The sequence below is a fragment of the Colletotrichum lupini genome, chromosome 5 (genome assembly GCF_023278565.1).
Source record: "Colletotrichum lupini chromosome 5, complete sequence".
Classification (NCBI taxonomy): domain Eukaryota; kingdom Fungi; phylum Ascomycota; class Sordariomycetes; order Glomerellales; family Glomerellaceae; genus Colletotrichum; species Colletotrichum lupini.
In genome coordinates this window covers 2,559,644-2,583,526 of record NC_064678.1, presented here as the reverse complement: position 1 = coordinate 2,583,526, position 23,883 = coordinate 2,559,644, and the positions used below count along the sequence as shown (strand labels likewise).

The following is a 23,883-nucleotide window of genomic DNA, read 5'->3' as shown; positions in this document are numbered from 1 at the left end:
GGGGGGCGGGCGAAAGGGTTCCCCGACGAAAGGTTTAGAGTTTAGAGCCACGTTCCACGGCGTGTTTCGAACGAATTCCTTTCCCAATCAAAGAATGGATGAAGGTACTCGAAGAAGGCTGCCACGTCCTGTGTCAGATCAGACTCCGTTTTTCTTTGGCGTGCTGAACTTCTGATCTGTACCTTGCGGCCACCGCGGTGGCAGGGAATCTTCCTCGTGTGATTGCCGTCCAAGATGCGATGAGAAAATGGCACCCTCTCAATGTCGCTCAGTGGGCGGGCGGGCTGACTTGACGGGCTTCGCGCGCGCTGACCGGGCAGGGGACGGGGTTCGTCTATTTAGACTTTAACTTTGGCCCTGCAGAATGCGTTGGTTCTCACCCGTAACCATGAGATCTGTATGACGCCGTTATGCGTTCTGTGAAAAGAGGACTCGACCTTGCACCAAGTAAGGCATTCGAATGTATCCCGTACGAAGTATCCGGCCTGTCCATCGCTGAACCTGAGTCCGTTGCCGCATTCGCCATTTGCTCGACTCAATTAATGCAGTAGTGACGATATGAAATCAGGTTGGCTCAAATCTAAAGTTGAAGTCAACTCAAGTCGCCTCGTGTTGCATGAGATTAAGCCGTTGTTCCTGGCCAGTTCGACTCATGAAAAGCACATGGCATCGAGTCCCGTTAGTCGTGCGCGTGCCGTCCATTGGCCGCAACCGTCGTTACAGCTATGCTGGATAGCTTCTATTTCAGTAGCTAAGACTATTCCGGCTGTTTTCAAGAAGTTTCCGTGTCTAAAGCTTGATCGTCGTTGATACTCTGTGCGAGAATGTCAATGTTAGTCCAAGATGGTGGCGCCCATCAATCCTTGACCATTGACCCTGGTGCTCTCGTGCCTTTACCCAAGTTTGTCGAACTCGCCTGGCGGTTGACCATTGCGCTTTGATATGCTGAAGATGGTCTCGATTTTTCCCTCTTTTGGACCAAGGTTCTTCTAGAGTGTCTTCTGGGGCTGCTCCATTTGTTCCATGTCCACTCTCGTATTGTACCAATGCAAGTTGAAGATTTGTTTTCCCCCTTACTCCTCTCATGCCCACAGTCTCGTCGGTCATGAGGTCGGCCGCCGGTCTTTCGCTGCGGCGAAGATATTGAGATGGGCGTGAATTGAGATGGCTCCAATGGGTACTTGCACGCTCTGACCTCGACAAGTCCTCCAGCACAGCAAAGTGCCTAGGGAACCAGTCAGTGCTGGCGTGAAGCGATGATATCCCGTACGACATACTCGTAGATTGGAAGCAATGCGACTTGCCGATAAGACAACGCCCCCCCCCTCTTCCCGTCAGCCCTTTTTTATCATTCTTTTTTTTTTTCATCTGCCCCCCCTACCTCCACTCGGCCGGCAAAGCTGGACCCGATACCGGTGTCGGCCGTTTCCCGCTGCATGTTCACCGAAGCCTTTGCCAACCTTGCCCGTCGTTGCCAGGGCCGGTGCCGGTACCAGACTGCCAAACTAACTACCAGTGCCTTAAGCCATTGTTCCTTAGGTAAGCCGTTGCTGTCCTCGGTCCACGGATAAGATGCGAGATAAGAGAATCTGCATTGGTTGAGCTTCGGCTCCTCTTCTTGGCTTAGCGCGCTGAAGAATGCAGTGTATGCACGATTCGCATTTCTGGCAGATTGGGCTACCGAATCTCTTGGTATCTCATCAAGGTGGCCGCCGCGTTCCCAGACAATAAGTAGGGCAGAGTCGCAGCAACTGCGCACCATGTAAGCCGCTTGCTCCTTCGAGAAATCCGACCTCATCCATTGCGTCAGTTCGGATGGGCCAGTTGCCGTGCGATAATCGATGCAGCCACTCAGAGTCAACGGTCCGCTGTCTAACGTCCTTCTCGCCCACGTAGACCCTCGCAAGCGTGGAAAGAAATTCATGTCGGCCGAAATGCAGACTAATCGCTGTCCAATCTTTGCCCATCGATTGAGGGGTTCTCCCCGCGCGATGAGAACCAGGCATGCCTCGCGAGAGGTGAGCAAAGTCAATTGTCCGTCGTTGGAGTTACAAACTTGGCCCAATTGCGCGTGGCAAATAGCTCTTGTCAGCTATCTTGTGTCTGAACTTTCGATACCAGCGTGGGATGGGGAGGGGTCGCAAGATGGAGTTTTGAAAAATGCCGTATACAATGCTGAGCCGTTTCCCGCTGTCCTTTTCGTTTTATTGTTTGACATCTGATCGTCTGAACCTTCGCTCCCTCCCTTAAATTTTTCGAAATTCGCCAGCAAACACGTTGGTGCATGGGTGCACAACTAGCCTCGGATTGTCTCATCTGCTTCGTCCCTTGACTCGCGTTTGCAGTCACTCCTATCGACATCCGGAAATCGGGTTGGACAGTCGGGTGGACTTTCCACAACCACCGCTTCCGGAGTGACATCGAGCTTGATAGAAAGCGGTCGCAATCCGAGTAAGAACCACAATGTCGGACACGTCCTCGGCCGACACACTGGGCCCGCCCTCCATGTCTTCCCGGTCCGAGACTACGGCATTGCTACCGAAGCCCCCGGCGGTCAAGTCGGAAGAACCCCACGCAGTCCGGCTATGGCTGGCCGAAATACTCTTGCTGGCCAAAGCCGCTGTCCCGGTTATCCTGGCGTACACGCTGCAGAACAGCCTGCAAACCATCAGCGTTCTTATTGTTGGCAGACTGAGCCCGGAAGCACTCGCCACCGCAGCCTTCAGCTACATGTTCGCCATGGCGACAGCTTGGCTCATTGCCCTCGGTGGTACGACAGCGCTCGACACTCTTGCGTCGAGTAGCTTCACGGGATCTTCGAACAAGCACGACTTGGGCATCCTTTTGCAGAGAGGCATCCTTGTCTTGTCGGCATTTTATGCTGTGGTGGCAGTGCTCTGGTGGTTTTCCGAACCGGTGTTCCGGGCGCTGGGCCAAGAAGAGTTCATCTGCGTGCAAAGCTCGGCGTTTTTGCGATGCCTGATCCCGGGCGGGTTGGGATACGTGTGGTTCGAGGCCATGAAGAAGTATTTGCAGGCCCAAGGTAAGTCAGGGCCCCTCAGTGTCACCTCGAGAAAGTCAAGGACGGAGGGAAATAGACGACGGCACTGACGTAAATGTGACAGCGATTTACCGCCCAGGCACGTATGTGCTGTTAATTACATCTCCGATGAACGCCGGGCTCAACTATTTGTTCATCCACACTTTCGGCCTCGGCTTGTACGGTGCTCCCTTGGCCACAGGCATCTCGTACTGGGTATCGTTTCTCCTTCTAGTTGCCTATGCAGTCTTCGTCCGCGGCAAGGAATGCTGGGGTGGTCTGGAGCTTCGGAGAGCCATCAGAAATATTGGGCCCTTTTCCAAGCTTGCACTTCTTGGAGTCGTTCATGTTGGCACTGAGTGGTGGGCCTTCGAGATTGTGGCCCTGGCTGCCGGGAGACTTGGCACTATTCCGTTGGCGGCCCAGTCTGTCATCATGACGGCGGACCAAATTATCAACACCATTCCCTTCGGTCTTGGGGTAGCAGCATCGGCAAGACTAGGAAATTTGCTGGGAGCGCAGCGGCCTCGGGACGCGGCGATAGCAGCACACTCGGCAGCAATCTTGTCCGTGATACTCGGAAGTGTGGTTCTTACTATGCTTATGGCGACGAAGGATGTGTTTGGCAAGATCTTTAATGACGACGAGCGGGTGGTGCAGCTCGTTGGCGAAGTGATGCCGTACGTCGCACTCTTCCAGATAGCAGACGGCCTGAACGGATCGTGTGGTGGTGCCCTTCGAGGCATGGGCCGTCAGTGGGTCGGGGCTGTGGTGAACCTCGTCAGCTACTACGGTGGAGCTCTCCCCGCCGGCATCTACCTCGCCTTTCATGGCTGGGGTCTCGCCGGCTTGTGGATCGGACAATGTGTTGCATTGTATCTGGTCGGGGCGTTGGAATGGGTCATTGTTGGATTGAGTAAGTGGGAGAAGGAGTGCCAACGAGCCATCGACCGACTGGACGACAGTAGCAGCGACGACGAGGCTGAATCAGAAAGCACCGCCTCCGGTACGGTATGAAAAGAACGGTAGTTAAGCGGAGCCGAAAACCGGGGATGCAGATCCGGAATGCGGCAGGAAGGAAGCAAATCAGGAGATGAGTTATATGAGCAAACATGCGTAGCCAAGTTGTATGAGATGATTTATGTATCTATGATCACGAGCAGTTCTTTGAGTACCTAGCCAGTAGACTCTTTCCTCGCAAAAATCACACCTACCGCACATGATACTTGGAAACACCCAAACTGTAGCATCATCTGTATTGGGTGCCTGCCTTCCATTGGATTCATCCGACCTCATCAAAAGATCATTCCCGTCTGTACCTTCCGGTGCAGGGCGTTTGGCAGGAACTCAGGTCCCCAACTACTCAACTGCTATACTTTCCCAAAAGAGTAAGGCTCTTACTCCCGAGCGGGGTGTTGTGATTAATATGCTAACAGAGCCGGCTGTGTTCTCCTCGAGCCTTAGATAGTGTCTCATCATCTCCATCAATTTGCTGAGAGACGGTTGTGCCACAGGGCTCTCCGACCCCGCCAACAAAACCCCACTACCATCACGAAGCTCCCCAGGTATTGGAGGAGAAAGCTGATGATGGCATTGCTTGCGTGCCTGGCTACTGCACAACACGCCTTCATGGACAAATAACGAATTGTCTGGAAGACCGTCCAACTCAATTGGAACAAATAAATCATTTGGATCCTTATCCCTCTCTCTCTCTCTCTCTCTCTCTCTATACCTCTTCCCTTCACCTCAGTTCGGAAAGTTATCTTGTACTTTTCTATTTATATACACCTTGCCTTACAGTTGCTTGACTCAGGCCTTCCGCACGGCTCGCATCCAATCTTGAACGATATATCTGAGAAACCATGGCCCCCATCGGAGTAGCCATTGTTGGAGGAGGCATCTTTGCCAAGGAAGAGCATTTGGTAAGGCGACTACCTAGCTGATATTGCCCGTCCGCGGAAGCCGCGGGTCTCGTGGTCACTGACTGTCCAAACAGCCTGCTGTGGAAGCAAACGACAACCTCACCCTGAAGGCCATCTTCTCTCGCTCTCTCAAGTCCGCCCAGGACACGGCTAAGCTCGTCACCAAGTCAGCTTCACCTGACCTGTACTCTGACGACGCGGGCGAGGGCAAGTCCTTCAAAGATCTCTTGGCCCGTGATGATATCCAGGCTCTCATCTTAGCCCTGCCCATCCTGAACCAGCCCGATTACATTAAGCAAGCTCTCGCTGCAGGAAAGCACGTCTTAGCCGAGAAGCCTATCGCCGCAGACATTGCCCGTGCGCAGGAGCTGATTAAGTACTATGAAAAGGTGTCCGCTGAAAAGGGCGTGACCTTCGCCGTGGCCGAGAACTACCGCTTCCAGCCCCGGTACACTACGGCAAGAGACGAGGTGCGGAAGCTGGGCAAAGTTATCGGCTTCAACGTGAGGGTCTTCTTCTTCGTGAAACTGGGCGGCAAATACATTGAGACTGCGTGGCGCAAGAAGCCCGACTACCAGGGTGGATTCCTCCTCGACGGCGGCGTCCACTTCGCCGCCGCCCTTCGCCTTCTGCTCGGCAAGGACGCGGCGCCGGCCTCGGTTGCCGCCTTCTCGGACTTGACCCGGGAGCACCTGCCGCCCATTGACACCATTAATGCCGTCGTCAAGACCAAGCAGGGCGCCACTGGTTCCTTCGCCGTCAGTGTTGGCTCAACCCTGAGTGCCTTCGACTTCCACGTGGCGGGCGAGAACGGCAGTGTGACCTTGTCGAGTCACGATCTCACCGTCAGGCCCTTTGACGGCGAGGCAACAACAACTCATTTTGAACAGACGAGTGGTGTAAAGGAGGAGGTCAGGGCCTGGGCTGAAGGTTTGGCTGCTGGGACACCCAACCCCCTGCAATCAGCTGAGGAGGCGCTGGCGGACTTGGAGTTCCTCGAGAAGATCTTCACGAGTGGTGAGCAGGATGGCGCAATCCAAAAGCTGAGCTTGCAGCTGTAAACTGGTAGAGGAATTTGTTAGGAGATAAGCTCCATGGTACAAGTGGGTGGGTGATAGAGTTCAATTTAGAGCTTGTTTCCCCTACCATCCACCATCAGAAGTCGCTGTAGACCCCTCCGCATTTCGTCCTCCATTCCGGATGCGGTTGGACGACCGGTAGATCTCTCGACGAAGACGTGGGTAAACTCCCCGACTGCTCTCACCTCGTCCACTCCCTTTTCAAACAAGGCAATTTCGTAGGTGACGCTTGACTTCCCCAACTTGTTCACTCGCAGCGCTAATTGAGCGACTGCGGGGTACGCAATCGAAGCAAAGTAGTCGCTGTGTGAGTGTACGACAAGGCCGTACTGATCAGAACGTAAGGGAGATAGGCCACAGTGCTCGATCAGGTAGGCGTTGACCACGGAGTCGTATCTGCAGTTTCTTAGCTGGACGCCGCGCGGACATTAGCTTGATCGACAGAAGCATACAGGAAGTTGTAGACGCTATTGTTCATGTGCTGATACATATCATTATCGGCCCTAAGAAACCTTGTCAATCTCTGCCCAAGCAGCAAAAGCGCAGACGAATGAAAGCGAAGTGTGAGGGGATGATAATGATGAGAAGATGGACGGCTGCTGATACGCTGCGAAGAGCGCCCTCGCCTTTGCACCATAGGCGTGAGAGGTTGGCGAAAGAAAGGATAGGAGGGAGGGCGTCCGCTTGCAGCACGGACAAGCCCCCCCTTGAAGCTTTGCGAGGAATGGGCTCGGTCCCTCCGTTTTGAGGTATAGCAGGGAGGATGAAAGGCACCGAGGAGTAGGTAGAAAGGGAAGCCGCAATGACAGCTTGTGATAACCATGGCGGGATGGAGGTAAACTCACCATCGTGTCCGGTAGTCTAGGATGTACCCGTAGTCCCCCCTTCGACGCTGCTTTAACTGCTTGTTGCTGGCCATGGCGGTGCTTTGTGAGATGATGGAGAGAGATCGGATATTTGGAGCACGTTGTAGGCGGTGATGCCGAAGGTACTGGCCCTTGCTGGGGTAGTATTGGCTCAGAAACACAAGGGAGGGACAAGAGATGGAGGATGCTCAGTCAGACGTCACTGGTAAACGCGCATTGCCTTATCGGCACTTTTCTCGATTGAGTTGTGGTTCAGCTCGTGACTTTAAACCTTTCGATGAAGAAGCCTTCGTAGCTTCCCACTAAGAGTTGTGGAGAAATTGTTGAGACTTTTGATTGCCGCAGTTGACTTGCAGCACAGTAGAGTTCCTAGCTGAGCCGAGGCAGAATGTCATGTTGCCGCCAACTTAACAGGAGCCAATCACCAATGTCGGCAGACCTATCTGGTTCAGAGCCGGAATACCTGCCCAGGGGTGCTGATTACCTGAGCCCGAAAATGGTAGGCTCTAGCTGAGATTATGTAACTACACAAGGTCTTTCCAGTGACCAATCACGCTTCTGCTGATCCACCTTTCCCGATCTCGCCCACCAAAATCCAACTCCAGCAAAGTTCTGCCATGCCTGACCGCCAAGAATTTGTGACTCTTTCGAGATACCTTTCACTACACATGCAAAGTTTGTTAGCAGTAGTTGATATCCAGGCTCCTCGAGGCAAGTAGCAAGCGACTTTCTCAAACACTACTTACTTACGACTAGTCGAAGTTTCGCACAGTTCCACAATACGCCACTTATTGTTACACCATCGCATACCACGCCTCACAACTTGACTACCTGATCAATCCTGGCTACCCTCTTGCGTTCAGTTTGGTCCTTGGCAAGGCTGCCATTCCGACGGGAATCTCTTATGCCTGCCATGGCTTCTGATCAAATGGCACCGACGTCGGCTGCGGCCCCGCCGTCGGCTGCTGCTCCCGCTGCTGAACCAGCCAAGCTACCGGATGCCCAACCGTCTGAAGCTTCCAATGAGCTGCCTGAAGTCTTGACAACGCCTACCGGCGACATGTGGCCTCGGCCTTACTTCTTCGAGGACGGTCTCCGTAGAGTTGCTCCTTATCACTTTACCTACCACACCTGGGCCAAGCAACGCTGGCGCGGTCGGAAGCTGATCGACATTTTTGAGGATGAATTCAGGGACCGCACCCTAGAGTACTACCGGTATGCCATGGAAACCGGAGCCATCGTTGTCAACGGAAAGGCAGTCGGCCCGGATCATCTGGTCAAGAATGGAGACCTTGTGAATCACACAATTCATCGCCATGAGCCCCCTGTCACAGGCGAGCCGATTCGTGTCATTCATGAAGATGACGAGATGATCGTTGTCAATAAGCCATCCGGCGTACCGGTACACCCTGCTGGTAGATACAAGTACAACACACTTATCGAGATCATGAAGTCTGAGCGAGGCGAGCATTTCCTGCCCTACCCGTGCCATCGCCTGGACCGCCTCACCAGTGGAATTCTTTTCGTCGCCAAGACACCACAGGCAGCAGTGAAGCTCACTGCTCAAATTAGAGCTCATACGGTCCGCAAAGAATATTTGGCGCGCGTTGCTGGAAAGTTTCCTGATGGCGAAATTGTCTGCGATCAGCCTATCCTCCAAATATCCCCGCGACTAGGCCTCAACCGCGTGCGAGCCAACGGAAAGTCGGCCCGTACCGTCTTCAAACGTCTGGCCTACTACCCGCCGGACACTCTGAATGACTCGGAGGCAGCTGAGCCAAAGAGTGCGGAACGACTTGCGGACGAGGAACGCCGGCCTTGGATCAAGAAAGAGGGCTACTCAATCGTTCGCTGCCTGCCCTTGACTGGCAGAACACATCAGATCCGCGTGCATCTGCAATTTGTTGGGCATCCCATTGAGAACGACCCCTTGTATGCCAACCAAAGAGTTTGGGGAATTAACTTGGGATGCAACGACTCGGATGCAGTCGAGAATACGGACGAAGACATCATGTCACGCCTAGAAAGGATGGGCAAACAAGATATCGCCGACGCTGTGGCCTATCACGACGAACTGGTGGACCTGTACCAGAAGAGAAGGGCTGAAAAGCTGTCAGGAGAGCTTTGCGACGTTTGCGATACGCCGCTCTACACAGACCCCGGCGAGCACGAGCTTTCGCTCTGGCTTCACAGCCTCCGTTACGAAGATGCCGGAGGGGCTTGGAGCTACACCAGTCCGATGCCCGCGTGGGCCCTTCCTCCGGACGGCATTAACGGACCAACGGAGGTCGGAGGACTCGAAGAGCTGGTGGGGGCAGTACCAGACGCAGACCCAGCGGCAGAGGCAGACCCTGAAAGTGTCGCCTGAGAATATGTACGGCGAGAACAAACATAACAGCATTTACCACGGTCCCGGACGGGCCGATTGATTGACTCCACTGATCGAGTTCTCTGTTGGATTTGGGACGATTCGATACCCCGGGTCGAGGCATTTACGACCAGTTTTTTCTTTCCTTCGCAACAACAGATACAGCTACGAATAGAGAGCTCTGCTTGAGCATACGTGCACTCCTACTGCATTGTACAGGAACGTCGCCAAACATGGCTCAATATCAATTTTCTTTCGTCAGAGACATACAAGGTTCTAGATGCGCGATGATGTACATGATGTCCATTGCTGGGAGTTGTACGGAAATTCTGTACGGAAATTCCGTACGCGACGGAATGACCGCTGACAGTCCCAGTCTGAAGGATTCGCACTTGTCCAGGGTCTCTGGAGTCTCACTGTCTCTCCCGCAGCCGACACCACACTCAGACCATAAGCCCGGAAATGCCAAGTCACTGGCCCTGGCACTTGTACTGTGGTGCACTACGGAGCGAGATCCGCAAAGCACCGGTTGAGCCAGTGATTCGTTGATTCGGAAGAAAAAGCGGTCGTCATTAGGCTGCTAGCGCATGTATCGCCTGGATTTGGGTCAAGGAGGCGCTGGAGTACTGGACCTGGTCGAGGTACCTCAGCAGTTCCGGTACCTCGTTCTCAGAATCCGGAGAGATTTCCGCCGTTTCCCACCGCCTGACCGCTCTCTCCCTCCCCTTCCCCCCCATTGCTCTCAGCTGGCCCGCCCTGCCCTAACACCCCGACACCCTAACCAGCTGGAGCTTCGAGGCTTTCGAGGATGAGGGAAGGGTGCCCGGCGCATGCCAGGCACAGCGCCGGGTCTTACAAGCAGGGTCTGCTGCAGGCCCTGTTTTTTCTTCTTCTGGGGATTCCGGCCTCATTGGTCTATCAGGTATCCTCCCGAAGGAACTCACAGAGGAAACGAAACATACAACGGCTGGCTTTCTGAGTCAGAATTGACATAACAGAGGTCCGAACTGGATATTGCGCCGACGAGACGGCATTCATCAGGGGTTCATCACCCCCGGGCCGGCATTGCTAAGCCCACCCCGAAATAACTCATAAAATCGCTGATTCCGGATACCCTCTTTGCTTTGTTGACGTTCTCGACGCCTTTCGCCGTGTCCGAACCCCCTCATCAACCAACAACCGAACGCCTATGACATAACTCGCAAGCAACCACATCTCATGAACAAAAATGCGAACAGCTTCGGGAGGCCGGCACGAGACGCCTTGTGCGACCAAACTGCTGGAATTCACGACGCCGGACGATCAGGTTGGGGAAGAATGAGAAGCAAATGTGGCAGGGCCACCTCAGGGAGAAGAAGGAACAACGAGGGAGGGCCGCCAGAGCCAGACGGGTCTTTTGCCCCGCGATTGGGGGAACACAAGAACTAATTGACAGCTGGAAACATCTACAAAGTACTCATCACTGAACCCAGTAGGCAGGTAGAGTGAGACTTTTTGGGCGCGGGGAGATGAGAACCAACAGATCAACCTCAGACACATCAGCAGACTTCCCATTCTCGAAAAAGGGGAAGGAGCCCCCCCCCCCCGAAACGCCACAATCCCGCCAGCCTGGAAACCCTGTGAATCGCAATCCAGCTCGGCGACAGCCCATGCTTCGTTTTCCCTTCTCGCCTCTTCGACGATGCGCCAGACTCATCGCGATGGTGGTGTCCTCGGACATGACCCTGGAACGACGAGAGGCTAGAAGAAAAATGCGAACGCCCGATGCAATGCAGAACCCAGACAGAAGAGTTCCATGGACCTTCGAGAAGCCCGCCACGCATGTCAGAGAGAATGCCGGCGCATTGCCCTTCAGTACCTGTGCGCATCTCAAGTTCTCACACCGCAACCCGAGAGTTCTCCTACACACCGAAGCAGGAGGAGGCGCACCACAGAATAAGAAAAGACCAGGGAAAAAAAGCAAAGAAGAAACAATGGACGAGAAGCAACGTAGACACGCATACACACACACACACACACCTACGCAAAGTTGCAGACACCTGCGAAATCCGGTACAGGACGCGTTGACAGCGGCGATCTCGGGTTCGCTGGGCAGGCAGCCAAGGACAGGCATTCGGTCGATTGTGCATACCGTACCTATCTGGCGGAGGTCAACACGCCGCACCGCGAGAGCGAATGTTTCTGCGAATAAGACGCTGACCGTGCTGAATCAAAGTTGGCTCGGTCAGAAGGGCGTGCCGCGAAGCTGAAAAAGTGAGACAGGATGCCGACATAAGACTCGGCAACCAGGGAGAAGACAAACACCCCCAAATTTTTGGCCCTGTACGGTCGGTCGGCCGGCCGTGGTGCTGTTGCTGGGCTCACATCTACTAACGTTCAATGGCAAGAGACTGCGACTTGTAGACAAATTGTGACCAGGGGTGCCGTATGCGCCAACCTTCATGAGCCTGCATTCCGAAAGGCGGAATATGGCAATCGGGGAAAAAGATTGACAACGGCAGTTCAGTAGCGGCATCCTGTGGGATTGGGCGACCGGAACCAGGTCCGATGATTGGAACGACCATGATGGACGCCGCCATTCAGTCGCAACATGGAGGTGTATGTACCCGCGTGTGTGCGTGTGTGTGCGCGCGCCGTCGCCGCTCTCTTTCTCATGCCCAATTCCATCTCTCCAAGCCAGCCAATTCGAAAGCGGTGAAAAGACAAGAATATCTCAATCTCGCGTGGCCTACCCACGACGGAATCCGAGGAAGCCGTTCGATAGTGGGCATGTGTCCAACGGAACCGATCGGGGCTCAAATGGGAGGCCCTGGGGACCTTTGGGCGACAAGGCTGGAGAGCCGTCGTGAAATCTAGGCCAGGTACAGTTTGGATCCGATCTTCGGACGTGCTAGCTGCAAAGACCGTCTTGGCCGTTGGATGAATTGTCATCGCGGCGTGGCTCACCGAAAGCTAGAAATGTCGCCAGACAAGACGGACGACGAATGTGAAGCGGGTGAGCCGATAAGTTCCTGACAATGGATCCGGCACTGATGGCACAGGGCGGTTGGTATTCAATGTTTCTGGTCGGCGAGCTAGAATGTCTCTGTCTCTCTTGCTCGTTAGGCCCGAACACGCCATTCGAAACCGCCGCCGCCGCCGTCAGGTCGCAATTCTCGTCTTAGGTATGGATTCTAATGGCTATGCAATGGAGGTGCTAGAAGGCCTCAGAAGATAGACCCAAGGCTCCCTCTTTTTTGGGTTTTTCCTCTCCAAAGGGGCGACGCAATGCACTAGCGATCGATACGCCAGTGGCTCCAACCTCTCTACTGTGTAGGTAGTGTGTACTGCGTACGTCTGGACGGACGGAGGATGTTGTTCCAGTGGAGGTGGACTAGGTGAGATTAGGTAGGGTTTCCGCACCGGAATACTCCATTTGGCAAACGGTTTCTGCTACAGTTACTGGGTAGGAGACCCCTCGAGGTTCTATGACACCACTTTGTATCGCGCCCTTTGAGTGAGAAGGGCCGACGGCGGCGGGTATTTGTGTTTTTTCTTTACTCTGGAGCCTCTTGTCCACATGGTGCCAAATCTTGCGAACTGCCCAAATTGGCTATTGCTGCTCGTCGCTTCGAATGCGAAAATATAGAGATGGCTAGTTACTCCGTAGAGTTTCTCGGTTCTTTTCGCAAGGCAAGTGCGGTCTGCCTATCGGTACGGATACGCCAATCTTACTGCCCGCACACCACGCAGCTCTTCCCCCCATCCCCCCCAAAGTCGGCCGACGACACAAGCCATGGCCTATGGCCCCATGGCAGGCCGCAAGAAGACCCTCTCTTAAAAGAGACAAGCGTGTTACGGTTGGATGTAGTGGAGGGGACAAGGTACCGGTCGGGCTGGCCGCCGCCGGAGCAGCGAAGTGGGAGCAGGTTTCCGTGCAACTTGCATGGTGCTTGGCCCAGGCATTGTGAGGTAAGGTAGGTAGAGATGGTTCATGGTAGCCGGGTACGTACCGACGACGAAGTTTCCCCAGTACCATGTTTTGGAGCACGAGATGAAAGCAGCAGCAGCAGCAGCAGCAGCAGCAGCAGCCTGCTGGTCGCAGTCTCTCACAGAGTGCCAGAAACAGAGCAAGAGGAAGAGGAAGAGAGAGAAAGAGGGGCCTCAAGTTCGAGGGTGAGGTGCTGTTCAGCGCTGTTCAGTGCTCTTGCTCTCCCCGGTCGATAATGGTGTACCTTAGGACTTAGGTATCCAGTAACAGACCACTTTTCTACCCTGTCTCTCCCTCGATGCTGACCTTCTAACTGGGCTGTTGCGGTCGCTGCTGGGCCGCGTATCGGCGCCCACCAAGCTACGACAGATCTGGCTTTAGCGTAAAGTTTATTTCTCGCGTAGTGGATACGTACCACCCCCTTCACCTATCGTAAGGCATCTCTCCACCTTTTCCCACAGTTTACCTCTGGGCCCCGACTGACCTCACCGGCGGCGGGCCCCTGATCCTCACACACTCACCTCACACTTCACCTCTCGTTCCTCACTCACTTCCCGGTTAACTCATAATGGAACTTGACATGCCTCTCCTCATCTATTGCGCGCGCGCGTGTTTGTGTGTGGTTGTCTGTATGAGCGAGAGTGAGTGTAGTAGGTAGCATACAAATGTTCGACCAGCGTGTGTGTGTGCCCACAATCAATTCGATACCCAGAGAGAGCGAGTCCATCCTCCTCCATTCCCTTCTCGGATACACACACTTCTTCGTACCTACTTCATCGACCACTCACACCCTCACATCACATATGGGCAGTGTATGCGATTGTGTTTTGCTAAACCATCCCTGAGCGCGCACTTCCCGCCCACGGCCGCACCTCTGCGCTCTGCTGCCCATTGGTGCTTTCCGGGTCCGAGAGATACAGAAGTACTCTCGTTCTCTCTGTCTCTCTCTTTCCCTGTACGGATCGGATACGCCTTGGCCCTTGAGTGCTTCCTAGCATCCGTATGTAGGTGATAACCCTTACGGAGAAGTCCAAGATGACAAGGCCTGTCGGCGCGGCAAGAGAGGATAAAAAAACATCATTTCGTCATTGTATCGCAAACCCCCCGGTCATCGGAGGCTGGCCGAAGGTTTCCATGGGCTGCTGGGCATGCGTTAGCAAATGCAGCGGTGCAGCAGTGCTGAGCCTCGAGCAGAATTGAGGCTTATGCCGTGTGGCCCTACTGGCTCAGCCTGGCCTGGCACTGGCACTGATACTGGCACTGGCACGCCTGGCTGGCTCTTCGTCTTCTTCAACCTAAGCCTTTCGTAGAATGGGACGACATTGCGCGCGGATGGTGGTGTTCGGGCTGGGATTGAGGTCAACCACAGGTCAAACCAAACACGCATCATGATCACCCCAAACTCCAGCCTCTGAGGATCTGGACATGTCTTTTTCCGCCCCTCAATTCTACGAATGCACACGGAGTACACAATACGGATTTGAACGAGATAGGTATTGGAGATTAACTCACCTTTCTTGGTCTGGGCGTTCCATGGGCTGGCCACACACAGGCCATGCCGCCATGGACATGCCATGGGTGTGGCTATTCCGAGCATCAGCCGGACGGGACTGTTGCTTTTCAGAGTTCCTCGTTCGTCCTCGTAGATGCTGGTATTCAACAGGACTCGTCACCCGCTTTGCAAGGCCCCCCCGTTCCGAGCCGTCAGGTCAACGCAATATGTAAGCCCAGACGGGATTATCTCGTCTTTCTTCAGCGAGCCCACCTCCTCATACGCATTTATGGATAAGGCGGACAGGACAGGGCCATGGCCCATGGGAGGGTATAGCAGCGTTTATGGGCCATGGCAGGGCAAGGCAATCCGCAAGACCATACAAGGTCAAGTGCGGGAGGAGGAGTCGGAGTTTGATTTGGTTGTCAACTTCAACGGATCCGACAAGGCACCTGGGTACCTTTTCCTTTCCCGTAACCCTGGCTTTGCCTTGCCTTGCTTTGCCCATTCCCTGCCGGCTTTGCCCTTCGTCACCTCACCCAGCCCAGCAGCTAACCTTTTCCCAACTCTATGCTTGCCTTACTTACCTTTGACCCCGTTTACGTTTCCCTACCTGCGGTACGGATAAGCAACCCCACCGGGAACCCGTTCGCTGAGATCGAGAGTCGGACTCGAGCCAGCAAGAGCCACAATCACGGGGCAGGAGGTTGCCCACCCACATCGACTGCTACTGCTTGAGGATCTCCCCCTGCAGATACAGTATCCGTGAGAGAGAGCACTTCCTTCCCGTTACCCTGCCCCAACTCTCGCTCGCTCTCACACCTACTCTCTCTCTCTCTCCAGTCTCCAGACAGACACAACGAGGACCAGAGGAAAGACAAACCCAAAACCTAACCGAACGAATGTTCTTTGGTTTGGGGGAAGAATGCTGCCCAGCCTGGATACCGGCACAGCGGCGGAATCTGGCTCGCAGCAATTCCTCGCTCGATTTCCGCGGCGACTAGTTACACCTTCAAAGTAACTTGAAGAAGCTTGTTGCCTCCGCGTCAAAACACGTAGTTTCCCACTATGAGGCACACGCAGCAAAAAAAAAAAAAAAAAAAAAAAAAAAGGCACCCGTATCCCAGGCATGCGAATGTGGTGGCCCATCCATCACATTACCTAAGGTAAAGAGGCATCTCACAGTTCTCACTTCTGTTGTTCTCCTAGATTCACCTCACACAAGGTTGTCCCTCACGCCTCCCCTGGTTTCATCTCACGCCCCCTCTTACCATCACGCACCCCCTCTTCTCCCACACCCCCTCCTTCTTCACACCCCTGCCCCGTCGATGCCGATGGGTAACTGGCAGTCGGAAGGTACATGTCTACATCGCTGCAGTCGAGTGAATCTGTGCAACTTCCACCCCCCCGGTCCCGTCCTGCTCGCTGCCTTGCCTCACCCGCTTCTCTCGTCCTCTTCTTCGCCTTCTCCCATGTTCCCTGCCGCTGTCTTGTCCCTCTCCTCTGATCAGACCCCTGCCACTCCCCTCTATCCCCCAGCCCATCCTTGGGAGATCTGTAAGTTGTTCTCAAGTGAGTTAGTAATTTGCGCCATGTCTGTGCCCAACATCGACTGTCATGTGCCAAGTTACGTCTCTTCACCGATACTCTCAACCCTTCCTCTGTCTTCGAAGCACTCAGGGCCCGTTGTACCTACGGCTCCTTGGATACTTTCTACGCGGCGTGATCTCTCTGCTCTGCCATCCTTTCCATTCTCACCCTACACCTACGAATACACTCCCCTACCTACCACCTCACTTACGGTACAGTCCCACGTCCTTGCCCTCGAGACTGGGCTGCTTTAGCCCGGATGCTTGCATCTCCATCGAACCCCTGCTCCAGACTTCCCTACCTTATGTGCTGCTACTTCTAGTGCCCTTCATGGACCTAGGAGGTAGCGGTACGGTACAGTACGTACCTTTTCCTCTTCTTGCTTGTCTTGTCTCTCTTCATCCTCAACCTTTACCAAAAGTCACTGGCCCTGTCTCCTTCTCTAACCCCTAGATCCATGCTCATCTAGTACGTACCTTCGTACTGAGGTACTCGTCTCTCCTAGCTGCCCTGAAACTACTTTGCCGCCGGCATTCGAAGGGCCTGTTCTTGTGTCTGCTCCTGTCGTCAATAGATCTTATAACTCCAAGATGCGCTCCTCTCGATCTTCTTGATTTGATCCCTGCCTTGACAACTCGAACAACAAACAACTTCACCTCGTCGCCAGACCCGTCTCTCTCTTCCTACATTCAGTCTTCTGCCTTAGAGCATGGCCCATACTGCCGTTGCCAACACTCGATCCAGACCTGTTACCATTACCGTTGTTGCACACCACGACGAGAAGTACGCCGCCGACAACATGACACGATCAGCTTCTGCAGAGCCTACGAAGCCCACCAAGCGCAAGGGTACGCATCACCAGCACCCCTCATGAGATGTCGACGACGGCGGCGGCGGTTATGCGGTTCTACCCTTCTGCCGTCTTCGCCTCGATCATCCCCCACCTCCCTCCTTAGCTCCTACTCTACCACCATCGTCCCCTTCCACGTTCTCATGTACGAATGATATATTGACTTGGACGCCTTCCTCAACAGGCACCAGAAGCGTCTCAACCCTGACGCCCTCCCAGCTTGCGCGTAAGCGTGCCAATGACAGAGAAGCACAGCGCGCCATCAGAGCTAGAACGAAAGAGCACATTGAGCGTCTTGAGCGCGAGCTTGAGGAGCTCAAGAGCGAGCGCGGCCGCGATCAGAGCCAGACCGTCCAGGAGCTTTTGCGCAAGAACAAGGCACTTGAAGAGGAATTGTTCAAGCTCAGAGAGAGCATGGGCGTTCCCAACGGGCAGTCCTACCCAAACTCAGGTACGGCTGCTTCCATTGCCTCGTCTTCTGCCTGGCTGCCTCTGGTTCGTGCTGACTCGGCTCCAGTGTACGACGACAACCTGAGCTCTATTAGCGGCGCAGTCCCCAGTCCTCGATCCTCGCCATTTCCATCAAACGGTGACTACAACGTCATGCAAGAACTCGGTCCCTCTTACGTGCCCATGCCGGATGCGTCAGAGTCATGGGGCCCAGGCATTCCCGTCTCCGTTCCTTCGACCGTTTCAAGCCCGTCATCATCCGCCAACACCGATGAGTACGGCGCAGGCTACATCCCCACGAGCGTCCCCGCGCCGATGATGGATGCCCGAAGCATTCCGGCAAAGATGAGTGAATATGATGATGTCGACTCTGGTAAGTTGTCTTCCCTATGTCCGGTGGTTGGGTTGCAACGCAATTCTGAGACGCTAACCACTCAGCTTCTAGACGCTGGATACCCTCACAGTCACCACTCAATGCCTCATCAGTCGCAGGTTCCCATCTCTCATCATCATCAGTCGTATCTTCATCACCAGCAGTCGTGGAATTCGTATCCAACTCCGGTGTACTACCAACAACCGTCAGCTCATTGATTCGCCAGCCTGGCACCACCCTTTGGGAGATTCCGACCCTCATCGTCCCGCCGACTTGTCGAATCGACCAGTTGATTGTCGGCTTCATACAGGACTGCCGCCGACTGTCACAACTGAAGTCTCTCGACAACCTCCTCCGACCTGCTAGGGTCAATGTGAAGAATTTCCTCGAGTATCATCCGGCTTCGCCTACAACAGAACCTCCACGATGCCAGCTAGCCGACCTTGATCGAGCTGCTTCCACAACAGTCACGGGTCCCGGCGTCAAGCACCCCATGGCTGAGCTCATCACCGCTCTCGTCAACAAGGCAGGTGTCACCAACGTCATTGAACGCTTAGCGGTCTTCGCCGTCATCCAACGAGCCATCGCCTGGCTGGTGCACCCAACGCGTGAGGCCTACCAGGCCATTGTGCCTGAACTCACACCGAAACCGTGCCAGACTAGAATCCCGCATCCTCAGTGGGTTGATCTCATCCTTTGGGCACCTCTGCGCACTGCCATTATCGAACGCCAGGAGTTGTACGCGAACGAAGAATTTCAAGGCGTATACTCGTCTAGCTTGAGACTGATCAATTGGCCATGCCGGCCAATTGACGCCTTGGTGGTCGACCCGCAATCTGGAGAGATGTGGCTTAGCGACACGTTTACTACGCACGCAATGCGCCTCGAAAACTGGCGCCTCAATGAGAACTTTGTTCGCCGTTACCCCGAACTTCGTGGCTGTGTTGCAGTCGAAGGTTCCTGAGACGCATACGATACTTGGCGCCAAATTCTTCACCTATCTACTTGTCCATACTTCACAACTCGGAGCTATTAGTCTCCAATTTTCTTTCACGTCCTCCTTCCTCCTTTGTTATGAGTGGAGCTTCATTCTAGCTGGAATGGGATGGGACCTCTCAAGGGGGAAACACATCAAACACACACACACGCGCGCGCGCGCGCACACACTTTGCCTGATTGGGTCTGTTGTAGTAGATAAAAACAAAAACGGGTTGGCTTCGTCATGGCATTCGAATGCGGGCCAGGAGAGCATGGTGGCTGGGACTGCTTCTATTCTTTTCACTTACGACTTTTTTTTCCTTCTTCTTTTTACCCGCGATACCGGTACATCAGAAATAGGGTGGAGGACTTCTGCGACCAACCCCAAATTATCACTGCTTTTTTGTTGTTGTTCAAACTGCCGAGAGACTTGGAGAAAGGAAGGCGCTTTACAGGATTTTTGGAGGTTTTCTTATTTCCTCGCCTTTTGTTTATCATCATTTTGGGTACCAAACCATTGGGCGGTTTTAGACTTTCTTGGGGAAACGGGGGATGATACACACACATTCTGGGATGGAATTAAAAGAATGTGAATATGGACTTTTTGATGTTTAACCATAGTTAAGCGGGCTGGAGAGCATAAATCTCATCCAGACCTCGCCAGAAACAAACCACAAAATTTGATGAACAGATTTTACACAAACACATGCTTTGGAGAGAGAAAGTGACCCTATCGACTCGTGATCTTTAACTCCAAGGACTTGGTTGCAACATCATGTGCCCACGATGCTTTCATGAGTTCAGTCGAGCGCGCGCGGGAGACGTGTGGGCAGGAGGGAAGGGGCATGAGATTCGACATAGATGGGGTCGCTAGTTGATTTTGGGTAGTTTCGGGATGGAACTCTGTCGTCTAGAAAGGCAGATGATGACAACATAGGGACCGCCGATCATCAACTCCCTCGAGTCGCGTTTTGCCTGTCACACAACACTACGGGAGTATAGACTATAGTACACCCCCGGCTACCACAATGCCGCAACGAGATGCCGCAGTGAGAAAAGGGACAGAGACTCCGACGAGAGACAGAGAGAGAGAGACTTCGAACCGAGAGAGAGGGTCAACTTCGGTTGCGTGTTTGGGAGTCTGGACTAATCCGAGGAACCGAACCAGAATACCTAATAGTAATACCAAGTATACCAAGACCAAATCTTGGAAAGAACGGCAACAGTCGAAAACTCTATGTTGGCTACCCCTGCTCCTCGCCTGCGGGAGCGTTTTCTGCATGGCTGGGCTGTAGACGAAAGGGGAGAGAGAGAGAGGGAGAGATGGGAGATGGGATAGATACCTCAGACAAACCACCCACCACCCATCCATCCAGTGACCACCCCCATTACCCCATTACGCATCATGGCATGGTCATACTACGGAAACTCCGTCCTGCAGCTCCTTCACACAAGTGATGAGACTTGATCCAACCGAAGGGGGGGGGGGGGTCAAGGTCTATCTCTTTTTGGCTCATTGAGATGGAGAGAGAGAGAGAGGGTCTTCAACCTGCAAAGTCCAAGACTTTTCTTTTGCTCCTCGGTATGCAGTATGCAAATGAGCTGTAAAAGACCTTGCAAGAGCTGTCGACGGAAAGTGCCTTTTTTTGTGTCTGTCTCCTCAGATGAGCATGGTCCAATCAAGGAAAGCCGTCTTAACCGTTTTACACTTTCTCTGCTTCTGCCTGTCCCTCTCTCTGTCTCTCGCTTTGGTCATTAGGTTGGCTTAATGCTGTCCGATAGGATGCGTTCCATCTCCTCTGACCATACTGAGCCGAGCCGGGCCGGGCGTTGGCTGCTGCTGTGTTGTCTTTCGCCCTGCTGACATCACAAGGACCCATGTTCCCATTGAACTGTTGACAGGGCTTAGCTAGGGGACCGGTAACCGCACCACCAAAGACTCGACCAGGTCAGCTCTCTCTCGGCCGGAGACAAGAAGGAGATCGAGACAGGATGACAAGGTAAAGAAAAAGTCTATGTCCGGATCGCCGCGCCCATCAGACAAGAAAGAGCCCACATTTGCCATAGTAGATGGTGGTACCAACGAGTTCCAATTGGCAATAAGAGACAGAGGGGCAGGGAACCGTAGACGGTTAACATGGGGGGTCCCTCAGACAAGGGGAGGCGCCCTTGCCGAATGGATAGACGCACAAACCACGCGAGTGCCCGCTCTGCCCGTCCTCCTTCTGCAACGCCCTGCTGTAGTGGTGGTTTGTAAATGAAATTCAATCTATCGCTCGAACGCTTCCCACCTCATATTTCTGCCTTCAATCTCTCTGTTGCAAAGAGGCCAATCTCTCTCGTCTCCTGATGTGAGCAGAAAAAGATCCATAGATTCAGAGTAAGGTAGAATCGAGCTGGGCGTATCCACTCACACTCCTACACCGTTGAACTCTGTGTTCAATTTTCCTCGATCCGAGCGGAAACGAGCAAGGCCAAGCCTGAATGGGCGCATCGAAAACCCTGGGAAGAGAAGGTCGCAGTATCGTCAACGTTGCTTGGACCCTCTCCCTCTTCTCTTCATCCGGTATGGTTAGCAGTTCGTGTCTATCGGGGTGACAAGCAACTCGGCCAGTCCCATGCAACACCTTGAAAAGCTGATGAGCAGAGACCCCCAATGGACCTGTGAAGAATCGCCAAAAAAAGACAAGAAAAACAAACAGAAACATCAGAAAGCGGTCGACCTGACGGTCGGTCAATCATTACAGCCCGTCATCCACAAATGCAATCAATACATGATTACTTAGTTCCACCGGGTTCCCGAAGTGAACAGCCGGCCCTGGTCCTTGATCGCTGTTCGTGGCATGTATCAAAAATGATAGAAGCCCAGAGCCTCACAGCTCAACTGTCTCGTCGAGGAAGGGATCTTCTAAGCGCATGCTGCTATCTTAAGCGATGTGATAAATTAGCCGATGGGAGAGGGAAGCGACAGGAATCCCCCCGACTTGGCAAAACCATCACAACGGCCAACCAAACGCACATGCTGTTGATCTGAAAGGTGCGATGGGGACGGACGGGGGTGAAGGGTATCGGCCTGGTCGGCGGGTGTCTGCTACACTAGCAGTATTCTTATTCTAATTTGAGAGCAACATGGGACCATCTAATCAGGGTTGGAAAAAATACTACTAGTATTTAGTATTAGTCTAGTCTGGTACTAGTAAGTCTAGTATTAGTCCACCCTTGAAAATACTAGACTAGTATTAGTATACTAATAGTATACTAATTAGTACAAAATATACTATTTATAGTAATTTTATTACTATTTTTAGAAATTTGAATATTCGTTTCAATTAATTCTAGAAAAATTCTAAAAAATATAATAAAAATTATTTTTATAGTAAATATAAGTAAAACTATTCAATGAAAAAATAGTTATAATTCAATTTTTGAATTCTTAAAAAATTTGATAAAAAACTAAAATTTTAAGAATATTCTATTAGAATAATAATATTTAAGTTTTTAAAGTTATATAAAGTAAGCTTTTAATACTTTTATTTTAAAGTATATTAAAATTTATAATTAGTTATTGATTATTAATTTATAAATAATTTTTTAAATATATACTAATTAGTATACTAATACTAGTCTAGTATAGTATTAGTCCAGGCCGTACTAGACTAGCCTAGTATTAGTCCAGGCCATACTAGACTAGACTAGACTAATTTCCAACCCTGCATCTAATGATCCAAGGACGGCAGCAGGCCGTGTGTACAATACCAGAGACCTGGGAAGCAGCGATATTGCGCCAGCCGTGTCGTGCCTCGTAGACGCCGATCTGGATATGGACCATCCCACTGACGCCCCATTATCCTCCCTTGCCCCTCTCGACATGTCTTCCTTTCCCCATTCCCGGTGGGGGTGCAAGAAGATGAGAATGAGTGTGTTTTGGGCTCGGGTGTTGAGGGGAGGAATGGCATGGATATGCTGTGACGTGGAGTGGGTTCTCCTGCAAGATGTCACCTCCACTTGGGAGTCTTGGACGAGTTAAGCCTCGCTCTCTCTCTTTCCTGTGCCGCACCCGGGCCCCTCCATATCTCTGGGCGTGCTCCAGTGCTCCTGTGCTCCATTTCGTTGAATACTACGTATGTTGCAACTTGTACAATATGGGTTGTCCAAGGAGATGGTCGACACGATGCGGAGCCCGAGATAATCAATTCATTCAAGGTGGTACTGGCGACAAATTGACCGCCCTTCCTAGACTTGCTTCGGTCTGAGCCCTGTCAAGAAATGCTCTACGCCTTACCTATCTTCCGAGAGGCTGCTGTGTATGAGCCACAACCACTGCCACCATCTTTGTCTAGCCAGCAATGCATACGACGAACGCGCGTGCGCTCAGGGTCAGCCGCTAGAGCCAGACGCGCATGAATGTTCGTGGGCGACCGGCGGAGGTACGGAGTAATCAACATAGGCACGCCGGAGGAGGGGCGATGGTAGGTAGCGAACGTGGCGGGCCCATAGAGAGAGGAGCCAGACCCAAGTACCAGTTCGTCGGAGGTCTTGAGTCTTGGTTCTGGGTTTCGTAGTGTCCGCTATGCAGAGGTCCGGACTCCGAGAATCAAGACAGAATTGATCGAGGGAGATATTGGCGATGTCTGCGGACTGCAGTCTGCCTCCACAACTTGTTCTGCCTTGGAACGATCGTGTTGCCGTCGCCGTCTTGGCCGATCTTGTCTCACAGCGGGCGCTGACAGATGCAGAATAGCGTCACTTGTAAAGTCGAGATCTGGTGTTCAAGAGGTCTTACATCTCAACTCAACTGGACCTCGTCAACGGGCTAGGCGCATACCACGAACGCTCCAGTAGCTTTCGCTTCGCGCAAGCCGACATGATATTATGGGTCGACGTGTAATACATCTGCCCCCTCTC

The 23,883-nt window shown here is 53.0% G+C and overlaps 11 protein-coding genes across 11 annotated transcripts; 7 read left to right on the top strand and 4 right to left on the bottom strand.

Annotated features, from left to right (window-relative positions):
• Nucleotides 1–41: 41 nt before the first annotated feature.
• CLUP02_10167 (uncharacterized protein) lies at nt 42–2,218 on the bottom strand (the record flags this gene model as incomplete). The annotated part of the gene is made up of 7 exons (XM_049289143.1): nt 42–128; nt 183–308; nt 381–534; nt 664–795; nt 876–1,225; nt 1,382–2,055; nt 2,110–2,218. The coding sequence occupies 7 exons, from the start codon at nt 2,216–2,218 to the stop codon at nt 42–44; spliced, it is 1,632 nt and encodes a 543-aa protein (XP_049146288.1).
• Nucleotides 2,219–2,463: 245 nt separating this feature from the next.
• Nucleotides 2,464–4,057, top strand: CLUP02_10166 (MATE efflux family protein; the record flags this gene model as incomplete). Its single annotated transcript, XM_049289142.1, has 2 exons — nt 2,464–3,043; nt 3,126–4,057. The coding sequence occupies 2 exons, from the start codon at nt 2,464–2,466 to the stop codon at nt 4,055–4,057; spliced, it is 1,512 nt and encodes a 503-aa protein (XP_049146287.1).
• Nucleotides 4,058–4,902: 845 nt separating this feature from the next.
• CLUP02_10165 (oxidoreductase) lies at nt 4,903–6,023 on the top strand (the record flags this gene model as incomplete). The annotated part of the gene is made up of 2 exons (XM_049289141.1): nt 4,903–4,962; nt 5,037–6,023. The coding sequence occupies 2 exons, from the start codon at nt 4,903–4,905 to the stop codon at nt 6,021–6,023; spliced, it is 1,047 nt and encodes a 348-aa protein (XP_049146286.1).
• A 65-nt stretch (nt 6,024–6,088) lies between these two features.
• On the bottom strand, nt 6,089–6,960 carry CLUP02_10164 (thioesterase superfamily protein; the record flags this gene model as incomplete). Its single annotated transcript, XM_049289140.1, has 3 exons — nt 6,089–6,437; nt 6,494–6,544; nt 6,887–6,960. 3 exons carry the CDS (start codon nt 6,958–6,960, stop codon nt 6,089–6,091), a joined length of 474 nt encoding a protein of 157 aa, XP_049146285.1.
• A 374-nt stretch (nt 6,961–7,334) lies between these two features.
• Nucleotides 7,335–7,742, top strand: CLUP02_10163 (uncharacterized protein; the record flags this gene model as incomplete). Its single annotated transcript, XM_049289139.1, has 3 exons — nt 7,335–7,380; nt 7,451–7,622; nt 7,664–7,742. The coding sequence occupies 3 exons, from the start codon at nt 7,335–7,337 to the stop codon at nt 7,740–7,742; spliced, it is 297 nt and encodes a 98-aa protein (XP_049146284.1).
• Nucleotides 7,743–7,835: 93 nt separating this feature from the next.
• CLUP02_10162 (RluA family pseudouridine synthase) lies at nt 7,836–9,275 on the top strand (the record flags this gene model as incomplete). Its single annotated transcript, XM_049289138.1, has 1 exon — nt 7,836–9,275. One exon carries the CDS (start codon nt 7,836–7,838, stop codon nt 9,273–9,275), a length of 1,440 nt encoding a protein of 479 aa, XP_049146283.1.
• Nucleotides 9,276–9,508: 233 nt separating this feature from the next.
• On the top strand, nt 9,509–10,347 carry CLUP02_10161 (uncharacterized protein; the record flags this gene model as incomplete). Its single annotated transcript, XM_049289137.1, has 4 exons — nt 9,509–9,763; nt 9,852–9,940; nt 10,061–10,197; nt 10,256–10,347. 4 exons carry the CDS (start codon nt 9,509–9,511, stop codon nt 10,345–10,347), a joined length of 573 nt encoding a protein of 190 aa, XP_049146282.1.
• Nucleotides 10,348–10,491: 144 nt separating this feature from the next.
• On the bottom strand, nt 10,492–14,780 carry CLUP02_10160 (uncharacterized protein; the record flags this gene model as incomplete). The annotated part of the gene is made up of 21 exons (XM_049289136.1): nt 10,492–10,699; nt 10,739–10,803; nt 10,872–10,966; nt 11,035–11,133; nt 11,295–11,362; nt 11,440–11,644; nt 11,713–11,791; nt 11,847–12,227; nt 12,292–12,434; nt 12,549–12,648; nt 12,700–12,867; nt 13,001–13,206; nt 13,268–13,362; nt 13,552–13,605; nt 13,730–13,747; nt 13,797–13,872; nt 13,940–14,016; nt 14,099–14,290; nt 14,347–14,387; nt 14,468–14,693; nt 14,758–14,780. The coding sequence occupies 21 exons, from the start codon at nt 14,778–14,780 to the stop codon at nt 10,492–10,494; spliced, it is 2,619 nt and encodes an 872-aa protein (XP_049146281.1).
• Nucleotides 14,781–17,036: 2,256 nt separating this feature from the next.
• CLUP02_10159 (uncharacterized protein) lies at nt 17,037–18,964 on the top strand (the record flags this gene model as incomplete). The annotated part of the gene is made up of 3 exons (XM_049289135.1): nt 17,037–17,175; nt 17,362–18,000; nt 18,066–18,964. 3 exons carry the CDS (start codon nt 17,037–17,039, stop codon nt 18,962–18,964), a joined length of 1,677 nt encoding a protein of 558 aa, XP_049146280.1.
• Nucleotides 18,965–20,006: 1,042 nt separating this feature from the next.
• Nucleotides 20,007–20,446, top strand: CLUP02_10158 (uncharacterized protein; the record flags this gene model as incomplete). Its single annotated transcript, XM_049289134.1, has 3 exons — nt 20,007–20,027; nt 20,194–20,269; nt 20,355–20,446. 3 exons carry the CDS (start codon nt 20,007–20,009, stop codon nt 20,444–20,446), a joined length of 189 nt encoding a protein of 62 aa, XP_049146279.1.
• Nucleotides 20,447–20,522: 76 nt separating this feature from the next.
• CLUP02_10157 (uncharacterized protein) lies at nt 20,523–23,844 on the bottom strand (the record flags this gene model as incomplete). The annotated part of the gene is made up of 14 exons (XM_049289133.1): nt 20,523–20,630; nt 20,688–20,917; nt 21,134–21,216; nt 21,270–21,316; nt 21,393–21,701; nt 21,771–21,810; nt 21,856–21,900; nt 21,998–22,051; nt 22,688–22,963; nt 23,036–23,073; nt 23,118–23,227; nt 23,306–23,362; nt 23,430–23,701; nt 23,780–23,844. 14 exons carry the CDS (start codon nt 23,842–23,844, stop codon nt 20,523–20,525), a joined length of 1,734 nt encoding a protein of 577 aa, XP_049146278.1.
• Nucleotides 23,845–23,883: the final 39 nt, after the last annotated feature.